Here is a 12,008-nt window from a genome sequence, read left to right as displayed (position 1 = left end):
AACTATAGAGCCTAAATCTGATTTGCCTTTGGTCCATGTGTACATGAATTAATCCTAGCCATCCGATCAGTTTTGATCCAACAACCTTGATCTTTTTCTATATACTTCTATCGGGATAATACATAACTACCCATTGGGGTTGTAATTATTTGCCAGTTGCACCCTTGTAATTTGCTACCCCCAATTCTTATTTTGGATGTATCATTTACCTCCTTTCAAGATAAAGACCACTACAGGGGCAATAGGTGATAGACACGCGCTGCCACGTGTCAACATGCTAAAAAGAATAAAAGATAAAATTATTTTTTATATTACTCCCACCCCACTTCCCCCACGTATTCTCTTCTTCCCCGAACACCCACTTCCCCCAACCCCTTCTCCTTCCGTGAACATCTTACGAGAACAAAAATTTTATCTCAACGTCGTCACACGGACTGGAACAAAGGCGTTGCAAAATGCATGGAATTTTTTATCTTGATTGATCGACTATGGCGCTGCTGAAAAAAAAACGAACCTTATGGAAACTTTATGGATCTTAAGGAAGATTTTATAAACTCTAAAAAATCTAGTCACATTTTAAGGAGGATGACAGGGAATGGAGTTATATATTTCAATCGCCAAACATCTCTTTCATTGCTGAATATTTTTCCGGCCAGATTCCTTTCTCTCCCCACTTCAGTGTATTGTTTGGGTTCTATATTGGGAAACTTTCGTTGGTTTAAAATCTGATGAAATTTCTTGTTGTTGTACAAAATCAAAGGATAATTCAGTCTTTTCAATGAAACTTCATGTTATCATTTCTCTTAATCTTTGTTGAATTTTTTGATTGGTTATTTTTTTATTAGATCTGCTAGCAAATCGAATATGAGGCATCTTTGAATCAATAATAAGCATTTTTGAATCAATAATAAGCATCTTTGAATTTTTATGAATGTGTGTTCTGTGTCCATTGTTTCAGGCGAGGAGTAAGTGAAGAAGAAGAGGGAAGAAGTAAAAGGAAAAGAAAAACTATAATAAAAAAAGTAGAAAAATACATTTTAGAAAAATGTGACGGAATTAAAATTTTAACCTGTGTTTTTTGTCTCTCACTCTCCTCAAGAGAGTGTATATCACTCTCTATGCCACGTCAGCTTAAAAGGTGGAACTTTTGGTACTTTGAATGCATATAAGGGGTCATAGGACCCTTGTAAAATACAAGGGTGCAACTGGCAATTAGCTACAACTTCAATGGGTAATTATGTATTATCCCCACTTCTATACTACCCAAAGTAATAAAATATACCTGATTTATATGGATTCATACATTTAATTAAATAATGAATTTTCTCTTCAAATCTATTCTTATATTATAAGTGAGGATAAATAGGCAGCTCATGGTCAACATGTCTGTCTGGCCATTCAAGGATAAAAAATCCCAATTTTCAGCCCATCACGTGGAGTCACCGTATGATTTCTCTTACCAAACCCAACACTCCTGCAAACACCTTTTCTCTTCATACCTCTGCTCTTTCACTTCTCCGCTCTGTCCATTGTTATTTTCTGGTGGGTATTCTTCTCTCACTCCTCTGCTCTATTTATTGTTATTTTTTGCTGTGTATTCTTTTTCTCATCTTACACTTCTTGTATTGATGATTTATTTCGGTCGTTGATAATATGTTATGTATTTGTAGATTTTGTTCTCTAGGTGTTTAACAAAATTATTCAATGAATCCTATTGTATTAGATTTCTTTTGCACCCTCCTGCCTTTTGTATTCTCTGATTTCATTCTTTGATTAAATTTTGAGTAAGGGATTTCGTGTAAAAAAGTATAAATCAACATATGACTAATTCAAACACTTCAAAGTCCCGCTCATAAACAAAGAAGAAAGAGAAAAGTATTACCGGTACCAATATTAATCTTTTATCACTTCGAAATCTAGAACTTTGATCCTTCTTGGTTTTGATTTTTAGATTTTGTTCCTTACTGTACAAATTATTTTAATTTATCTCTGATTATTATATGGAAGAAGGACTTTTTGTTGGGGGAAAAAAAGAAAGTTTAATAGTATCTAATTGAGTAAGGGCTGCCATGCACTTTTTTTAGTCCCTAATTTTCAATTGGACAATGATTTGATTCTTCTTTTTATTTAGTCCTTTTGGTTTCTTCCGCATGTCCTTAAGTTAAATTGCTATACACAGGTTTACCAAATAGGCCATACAACAATGATTTTCTTCTTATATATCAATTGCTCTCGAACTGCTTCCAATTAGGTTGCTTGAATTTTATTTTGTTTTTGATTCTCTGACTGTTTTTTTTACTATCCCTTTTTGTAATTTTCTGTAATTCCTTTATTTTCCCTGGTGTACGATGGCGAAGGCATGTACTGCAAGTTCCTGAGAGTTTGTCTGAAAAAGAAAGGTTGAAACTAATGGCTTAGACAATGAGGATAACTTAAAAGACCAAAATTGTGTGAAGTACTTCCTTGCTCCTTAATGACTTTTAGAGTTTCTTTAATGTAATCTATTTCACTTTCATTTTGATTTTCCACGACTTACTCTACTTTTCTCTTTGATATGTACATTATTTGCGTGCATGTGATTAACGTTTTTCCCATTAAGTTTTATTCTTTCCTGGCCTGCATATGTGAATCATTCAATTAGTCGAGTGGCTTGGTGCATAAAGCTAATCCTTGAAATTCATCTCACCAATTAATTTTAATGCGTTATAGCAAAGTAAATTTGGCACTTACTGGTTTTTTTATATGTTAGAATGAATCAATATTTGCTGCTACTTTTTTAATTTGAAATTAAAATTTTTAGGCATTACTATCGAATTAAGCATCCGCATTTATTTTACACACCAACTGAACTGGATACTACCATTCGATCTTGGGAAAGTAAAGAACTAGAGTTAGCATTTGTAATTATTTTAGACATCGATTGAAATAAAACTCTACCTCTGTATTTCCCCATTAAAAAGATTAAAGTTTTGTTTACCATTACTCTGTATTTAAATGAATACTATTTTACCTATGTTCTCCAGTGTTTGCATATTGTGATATATTCAGATTTTCTTGAGTGATGACTAGTATGTTACCAATAAATATTCGGATTTCTTATAGGTCGGTACTATATTCATCTATCTTTATACTGTCAATACAATACTTTTTACTTTCTGAACTTTCTGTTGTGTCATTCACACCACTGTTGGTATTTTCTATATTTTAGCCCTCCTTTGAGTACTTTACAATGCCATCTTGACCACTATTAGATCTTGTTATGCTTTTGATTACTAATTGTTTCTAAGTTTCTTGTTGGTAGAACATCAAAAGTTTACACAGTTATCCGTTTCCTTAAGCAATCCTTATTTCAGTACTGAATTTTTATCCCTTATTATATCTTCATTTGTGGCTTAGTGGTAATACAGGGGATTTATATCTTATGCACTTGATAAGTTTTAAACAATAAAACTCTAGAATGCATGTTATTCCGACACCGGATGAGAAAATTGAATTACCTAGTAAAGGTGGATTCCTAAGGCAGTTCACAAACAGAACATATATGTTAGAATGCCTTTACTATAATTGCTTGTTGCCACATAGAATTGCTTAATAGAGAGTATTGTTTCTCCAACTCAATTGTGTAGGTTGTTGTGCTAATCTTGAGAATGCTTTACATGAGAAAACTTTTTACATAAGTGAAAATCATTACAATGAAATTACCTCTCCGTCAACTTGGTTGAAAAGTCAAGAGTATGTTTATTTGTTTCATTTCTGCGAACGGCTTTTTACCTTGACATACTTCCAGAAGCTATAACCCGATTGTTGATCTTTCTTTTATTTGGTGGCAGCCAACAAGCACCAGTAGTCTAGGACGGGAAATTACAACATCACTTAGACAATATCATCGCCATTTACTTGCGAAGAATGGCGACGCTCAATCGCTTAAATCTCCTGCAAGTTACTGTAGCTCAATGGAGGTAACTTATTGGCACTAAAAGTTTTAACTTGTTTCAACACCTTTCAAAAGCAACTGCATCATCATCAGCTACCGCCTAAATAGCTAAGTTATGCAACCTCCCTTAAATTTTTCACTGTATAGTTAGTCATACTGCTTATCTACAAAAACTATTCAAAATTGATAGCTCTTTCCGAAAAACCCATTAGAAAGTAATTTTAATGGTAACTAATCTGAATTTAGACTACAAAAAAGTATCATTTCATGACCTTAAGAAATTGCATTATAGATTTACTTGATTCATACTACTCTATGGTATACATTGGTAGAATACTTGATATAGATTTTGGACCTCAAGGTGCAAGTGCATTTACATTATATAGATAATGGAGTCACTTATTCCCTAATTGCTTTCCAATTCTTTATGTGCTTCTCTTCTCGATGAAGTTCATTTACTTGTTGATGTTGATGTGATTAAAAAACTTGGTGCTTGCTGAAAATTCTCTTTGTCAAGTCGATTCTTGCTTAACCTCATATCTCCAAAGTTTTCTATGTAAAATACAATTCATGGCACGACGAAAATCTAAGTGTTTGTGCTGATAAAATATAGGTATGACGCATTCTTGCTGTTTATCAAGAACTTCACTTTTGTTCTACTGTTTGGCATTTACTTTTTTTTAAATTTATTAGAGTTTCTTTGCAGTGCTAAGGATAGTAAACAACCTCCTCATTATGAAAATCTTCTCAAATAAGTTCAACTAGTTATAGTGCTATCTAGAATTTTGTTAGAAAACTAAGAGGTATGAATATCAAAAGAATGTTGATTTTTCCTTTTGCATATGATGTTAGGGACAGAAAAGTTTAGTAAAGTTCACCAAATTATTTCATAGTTATGTTATCTTTGACTAGCAAAATGGGATGAGTACTTTGTGCAGCTTTTTACTTCCTTTTTATGCCTGTTGGAACTTCTTCAAAGGCTTTTGATTATGATTTGGTTATTATTCAAGATGGTGTAATTCCAATTAACTTTCACTTTTTCTTTCTCTTTTATTTATTTATCCATCTATCTATCTATTTATTTATTTTTTGGAAGAATTTATCAAGCACGTTTGTCCAAGACAAAAGCACAATTTTGTTTATGCATATGTAACATAGTTTAAGTTGAAAGCAAAAGGTTCAGTTGAACTCATCACTTTTTTGACTTGTATAATTTGAACTGTGTTGGTAGAAGAACAAGGATAAGTTACCATTTGCCATTAGAGAGACAGAGAAAAGATGTGATGTGTTCAGTGGGAGATGGTTTTGGGACGAGATTCGACCTTTGTATGATGAATCAGAACGTCCGTACGTAATGCCACAGTTGACTTGCCAAGAACATGGCAAGCCAAATAAAGACTATCAGCATTGGAGATGGCAACCTTATAGTTGCTCTGTCCCGAGGTAAAATTCTTATATATATATATATATATATATATATATATATATATATATATATATAAGTTGAACTTTTATGTATGACGGATTTTTTGCAAATTCATCTTTGCTGCAATTGACGCAGAACCTCTTAGTGAATCTGCAATTTCTCAAAAGGCTTCCAAAGAAGAGTCTGCTTAGGTACCTGCAAATTCAAATAAGAGGAAGAAAAAAGATACATCATATGACTCTGAAGATGAAGAGGTAAATAGTGATGAGGAGAGTGACAACTATGAAGAACAATCTAGCGAGCGAGCTAGATCTTCCGGCATAGGTCAAGAAAAGGATGTTGACAAAGCTACAACAAGTAAAAAAGGCAGTGGCCATGGAAGAAGTCAACCTCCATCGGCAAATAAAAGCTCCTAGCCTGAAGGACAAGTAACGACAGGTAAAAGAGGAAGGCTCGGGAAATCATAAGAGTACAACTTTTTTGGTTATGTTAAAAGCTTTCAATATCATCAAATGTATTTTATTCTCCATTTCCTCCTTAGTTACACTTCAAAAAGTGAATCATTTTCATCATTATTTCTACTCTACATTCTGAAATTTAACAAGTGTAAAACATTTGTGCTTTAAGTTTGTAATCTGTATTGTCACAGAGCATTAACCGCCAAGATGGAAGTGTTTGTCCGAGTTTGTATCTGTTCAACTCTATATCTATGATTGACAGATGTTAACAGATTACAAGGATGATTCCTTGGACACCAAAGTTGATGTTTCTGTTAGACACCAAAGTTGATTGTGTAACTATAATGTTTAACTATCGCAATTCGTGTGAGGTTTAATATATCAACTGTCAGAACTGTTACGTAGCATTGGAAATTGATAATATATTAACAAACCTTCGTGGAATGAACAAAGTATCACCAAAAATGAGATCTCATAAATACCAAACCAGGTAAAGGAACATGGGTTTTCCTTGGACAATTTAGAGTACTATTGGAAACAATTGCAAAAAGAATTTACGCTAAAAGGTTATTGGGCCGTGCTTAGCACGGGCAACACCCCACTAGTTCGAACACTAAACTGTGACCCCTTACCCCACCCGTCTCTCTTTCCTTTCCTCTTCTCCATACCATTTTGATCAAAATTTCCTCACTTTTTTTGATTGATAATATTTTTACCAAATTGATGCAAATGCCCTGCAAAAGTAAATTCTGCAGAAGACCCGCCTCGTCCGTATCTTCTCCTCTCTCTCTCTCTCTCATTTTGATTTTAATTAGAGCACGTTCGATACCTGGTGCGTGTTTGCTTTGAAGGCTGTTAGTTCTGTTAAGCTTTTTATGTTTGGTGCTATAAAAATGGCTCTACTATATGTTTGTTTAAGGGAATGATTCTATGACTAAAGTTGTTAGCAAAAATCCTTTAAGGAGATTATGTTCTGGTCTCTATTGTTAGAAACATGCCTGTCTGATATTTGATAAAATGTTCACATGCAAAATACCCATTTCCTTTTGCATACTTCTCTGTTAGAAGTCATGATTTTAAGATCATGAGCTAGTCTTCTTCCAAAAGATTTATTTGCCATTGTAATTTAGGACCTTTTTGCTTAAACATCGTGCTTAGGATTTCAAACAACTTGTTGTAATTTTGGAGGTCGTGGGAGCTATGCGTAAGATGAGTAGGGGCAGAGCGACCGGGCCAGACGAGATTCCGGTAGAATTTTGGAAGTGTGTGGAGAGAGTAGGTTTGGAGTGGTTGATTAGGTTGTTTAATGTTATTTTTAAGGCGAAAAGGATGTCGGATGAGTGGAGGTGGAGTACGGTGGTCCCATTGTATAAGAACAAAGGTGTTATCCAGAGTTGTAACAATTATAGGGGTATCAAATTACTGAGTCAAACCATGAAAGTGTGGGAGAGAGTGGTTGAAGCGAGGCTGGGGATGACAGTGTCTGTATCTGACAACCAGTTCGGGTTCATGTCGGGTCGTTCGACTACAGAAGCTATACACCTTGTTAGGAGGTTGGTGGAACTTTACAGAGAGAGGAAAAAGGACCTGCACATGGTCTTTATTGACCTAGAGAAAGTGTATGACAAGGTTCCTAGAGAAGTTCTCTGGAGATGCCTGGAGGCAAAAGGTGTGTCGGTTCCCTACATTATGGCGATTGAGGACATGTATGATGGGGCTAAGACTCGGGTTAGGATAGTAGGAGGTGACTCTGAGCATTTTCCGATTGTAATGGGGTTACACCAAGGTTCTACGCTCAGTCCGTTCTTATTCGCCCTGGTGATCGACGAGTTAACACACCATATTCAAGGGGAGGTGCCATGGTGCATGCTATTCGCCGATGACATAGTTCTGATTGATGAGTCGCGAGCCGGTGTTAACGAGAGGATGGAGGTTTGGAGATAGGCTCTTGAGTCTAAGGGTTTCAAGCTGAGCAGGACGAAGACGGAATACCTGGAGTGTAAGTTCAGCGCTGAGCCGGGGGAAGTGGGCGTGGATGTGAGGCTTGAATCATAGGTCATCCCGAGTAGAGGCAGCTTCAAGTACCTTGGTTCGGTTATCCAGGGGGAGGGGAGATCGACGAGGATGTCACACACCGTATTGGGGTAGGATGGATGAAGTGAAGGTTAGCATCTGGAGTCCTGTGTGACAAGAGACTGCCACTAATACTCAAAGGTAAGTTCTATAAAGCGGTGGTTAGACCGGCCATGATGTATGGGGCTGAATATTGGCCCGTTAAAAACTCACATATCCAAAAGATGAAAGTAGCAGAAATGAGGATGTTGAGGTGGATGTGTGGGCACACTAGGATAGATAAGATTAGAAATGATGTTATTCGGGAGAAGGTGCACGTGGCTCCCATTGATGACAAGATGCGGGAAGCCTTCCCAAGGCTTAGATGGTTCGGACATGTTCAAAGGAGAAGCCCAGATACTCCGGTAGGGAGATGTGGGCGGCTGGTTGTGGGGGGCACGAGAAGAGGTAGAGGGCGGCCTAAGAAGTATTGGGGAGAGGTGATCAGACAGGATATGACGAGGCTCCAGATTTTCGAGAACATGACACTTGATAGGAAGATGTGGAGGTTGAGTATTAGAGTTGTAGGTTAGGATGTAGTTGAGTCTTGCCTTACTTTGTACCATTGTGGGACTAGCTAGGTAGGGCTTTTATCTAAGATAGCTAGTGACAATGTTGTGTTTTACTACTTCGCTTTTCAGTGCATGTCCTATTTACTAGCTATCGCTTTTGCTTTGCATCTTTCTTCTGCATTTCATGGTGTTCCTATTTTTACTATGATTGTTGTGGTGATACTAATATTGTCTCCTTTTGTCCTTTGTCTTTTTGTTTTCTTGAGCCGAGGGTCTTTCGAAAACAACCTCTCTACTCCTTCGGGGTAGGGGTAAGGTCTGCGTACACACTACCCTCCCCATACCCCATTAGTGAGATTTTACTGGGTTGTTGTTGTTGTTGTTTAAAAATAGGTTTATTTAAATGCATATTGTTAAATGAAGATTTGATTTACTTTATGTCTTTCACGCCTTAAATAGCATGCCAATAGGGGTTTATTTTAATTTCCTTGTTTTAAAAATGAAGTCACTTCTTTATTACAAACCTTAAGTGCCCATGAATGACATACGCGATCTGTTTACTTGCTGTACTCTATAAGTACAACGTTTATCTTTATCACGCTTCATATTAGTATCATGCCCTTAAGATACCCTTAATGACCAAGTAATAGAGCTAGATATGCGTCAATGTTCGTTGGAATGTGATAATGTTTAAAAAGGTCTGACTCTAGTCTACTTTTTGTTCCTTTTTTTTTTTGTAATTTGCGCCTTAAGGAGACGCTGCCTTTTATTTCATAACAAAACAGAGGTTAGGACTAACCCCTGCCGCTTTTCAAATCTAGCATATACAGGGAGAAAAAAAATTAACAGTTCAAAACTCCCAAAAAGGTTATTAGACAAGCATATTCCTTCTTTGTTTGTGCCTTATGGAGGCTGTATCTTGTATATCTAGAAAATATGCACCAGCAGCCTGCTTAGGAAGATCCTTAACATCATAAAATCGCCTCTCATGTTCTTTTATACTCCATTTTGCCAACGCATCTGCAACCTGATTCGCCTCTCTGTAACAATGTTGAACTATATTGGTTGTCTGAGATAGCATTTGAGTAATAGCATCTATAGAATTTTGAAGTTGCCAAGCAGTGTTGCTCTTTCCCTTTATCATGTTTACAATAATCAGAGAGTCACTTTCCAAGATAATGCTTTGGAATCTATGTGAGATACACCATTGTAAACCATAGATTATTGCCTTTGCCTCAGCTAGATTACTGCTGCCAATTCCTAGATATTTAGCAAAGGCCATCATAATTTTTCCGTTGCTGTCTCTTATAATTCCTCCTGCTCCAATAGAGTCTACTGAATTGTGACTTCCATCTGTATTGAGCTTTATCCATCCCATTGGAGGTCTGATCCACTTTACTATAATACATTCAATCTTGTGTGAGCTGCTCATAATTTGTTTGGTGAGTTCCTGCCATTTCCATATCCATTGAATGGTTGAGTTGGTCTTTGATACTATCCACTTTATATGGTGTCTACTTTTTGTTCTAACTTAACTAAACAGTAAGATAATGAGTTCATGTGTCGAAAATAAAACATAGAAATCACCGTTTAGGACCTCTTCTTTACATGAAAGGATATTTGGGAAATCTATGTTAGATCCAGTAAAGTTGGAATGGAAAATAGAAACTTGATTGCTATTTGAGTGATATGGCATTTTAACTAAAATATTCTTTCCTTTTCTTCCATGTTATGAAATCACCTCAACGTAAATTCTGTTTCGGTTCGAATATTTGTAAGCGCACCTCACTTGAGATATAATAGCACAAGTCATGGACTTATTACTATTAGTTATCCAAAAATTCTTTAGGAATCATGGCTATAGAAATCTTGTGCCCTATTTCTTTGTGTTGGTTAGTATATGGATTTGAAAGTGTGGATAACTTTGTTTATTTAACAATTATGTCTTGATGAAATGTGTCCATGTTGCTGTGTGATTATCATCTGAAGTTTATATTTCAGTCATGCCCTTGAGAGTTTGCTACTAATCTACATAGCTGGAAACAATTATTTCTTGCATTTCGTCCAGATTGTTGTGTGTTTGTTTGATGACAAGAAGTATGGCTGGAATTTCAGAAAGTAATTTGAAACTATGACCTTTTGCATATTTTAATCTTGATATAATATATACTGTTAAGAATCAAGCTCCACTCTCCAATCCTTCTTATCCTTGCATATGTTGATTAAACTCTTAAGTTATTTTGCTAATTCTTTATTTTTCCCTTTCTTTGCATGTACACTTTGGAGCAAATGGTGTCTTAATTCGAGACTCGCGCAGTGGAGTCTCATAGAGACTCAACGCACCACAACCACATGGAGTCATCGCATACCATCTTCCTTAAAGCACCGGATAGCGAGAAAAACCAGCGAAACGCTTGGGGACGCCTATGGCGTCTTTCATTTCATCTCCTTTATCATTCATGCTATTCGACCTTTACTTGTGTGATTTGAGTTTATCTCAAATTTCTGGGATTATATGTTAAAAATTTGTGTTAGCATAGTATGTTTAATTATGTAGAATCCTTACTCTTATTATCGATTTGGTACTATCTTAATCACATAAATGTAGCCTTTAATATAAGAACTTAGAATCAGTTTTTAAAGTGAAGCGTCAAGACCTTTTCATCAAATTATTTTCTAATGGCCTTGTGTTAAACTTTCTTAAACATAAGACTTTTAAGTCCAGCGGAATGATTTCTAAAGTATATATATGAAAACTATTTTCGTAACTCCTAACCTTTGAAGAACGATTTTAATTGTTGGGTTTGTCAAGGCTCTGTGGGGGTTAAACATTTTCCTAGAAGTGAAGTCCAAACTGTTTATTCGTTTGAGTTTTAAATGCATGAAAGTAATTTTCTTTCTCAATTATGGATGTATACAATTCTGAAAGGGCTCATTTCTTTCTTCATAACGTTACTACACAGGTGTTGTTTTAGTTCGATTGACAAACGTTTTTTAATACAATCACATAGGGTGCTTTTACAACCTTCCCTATAAGCAGACCATAAAACAAAGTTTACTTTAAGCATTATTTAGCTAAAATTGGTGTCCTAATTAACCGTTAAAATAATTAGGTGGCGACTCTTTAATTTATTAAACTTCGGTCTTTCCAATAAGTTGTACTCTAATTTGACCCGTATTAAAATGGGGTATAACAACCTTCTCATGTTCTTTCTTGATGGTTTACACACGGTTATTGAGAAAAACTGATCAGTGGTTTGGTATGGTGATGGAAATTCTGAGGAAAAGCTGGCCAGTGTGATATGGTTATTGCATTTCATCTTTACTTGTAATTTCCTTGATTATTTACCTAATTTATTGCATATCATCTTTATATGTTGAATTGTTGACTGAACAGAGTAGGCCAAGTTATCATGTGCACCAATGGTACTTTCTATGATTTATGATTTGTTCATTATTGTTATGTACTTGTTGGATTATTAAACTGTACAGGTGAATAGCAAGTACTTGTTATGATACTTGCTGAGTATATAGGGTTGATTGTACTCATACTGCATTCTGCACTT

The 12,008-nt window shown here is 35.7% G+C and overlaps 1 protein-coding gene across 2 annotated transcripts; it reads left to right on the top strand.

Moving 5' to 3' along the window:
* The first annotated feature begins 335 nt into the window (after positions 1-335).
* On the top strand, positions 336-11,084 carry LOC104106780 (protein trichome birefringence-like 33). Of its 2 annotated transcripts, none has more exons than XM_070177323.1 (4): positions 336-1,542; positions 3,831-3,959; positions 5,169-5,377; positions 5,496-11,084. In XM_070177323.1, the coding sequence occupies exons 1-4, from the start codon at positions 1,447-1,449 to the stop codon at positions 5,503-5,505; spliced, it is 444 nt and encodes a 147-aa protein (XP_070033424.1). In that variant the 5' UTR covers positions 336-1,446; the 3' UTR covers positions 5,506-11,084. The 2 variants fall into 2 exon arrangements, with proteins under 2 accessions (XP_070033424.1, XP_070033423.1); XM_070177322.1 differs by having other exon boundaries at positions 5,166-5,377.
* The last annotated feature ends 924 nt before the right edge of the window (positions 11,085-12,008 follow it).

This window comes from Nicotiana tomentosiformis, chromosome 6, assembly GCF_000390325.3.
Source record: "Nicotiana tomentosiformis chromosome 6, ASM39032v3, whole genome shotgun sequence".
NCBI lineage: Eukaryota > Viridiplantae > Streptophyta > Magnoliopsida > Solanales > Solanaceae > Nicotiana > Nicotiana tomentosiformis.
The sequence above is the reverse complement of the archived record's forward strand: the minus strand, read 5'-3'. Positions and strand labels throughout refer to the sequence as shown.

Coding starts and splice junctions, on each gene's coding strand:
- LOC104106780 (XM_070177322.1), top strand. CDS start 1,447: ATGATTTCTCTTACCAAACCCAACACTCCTGCAAACACCTTTTCTCTT. Junction 1,543..3,830: donor CTGTCCATTGTTATTTTCTG/GTGGGTATTCTT, acceptor ATTTGGTGGCAG/CCAACAAGCACCAGTAGTCT. Junction 3,960..5,165: donor GTTACTGTAGCTCAATGGAG/GTAACTTATTGG, acceptor CTGTGTTGGTAG/AAGAACAAGGATAAGTTACC.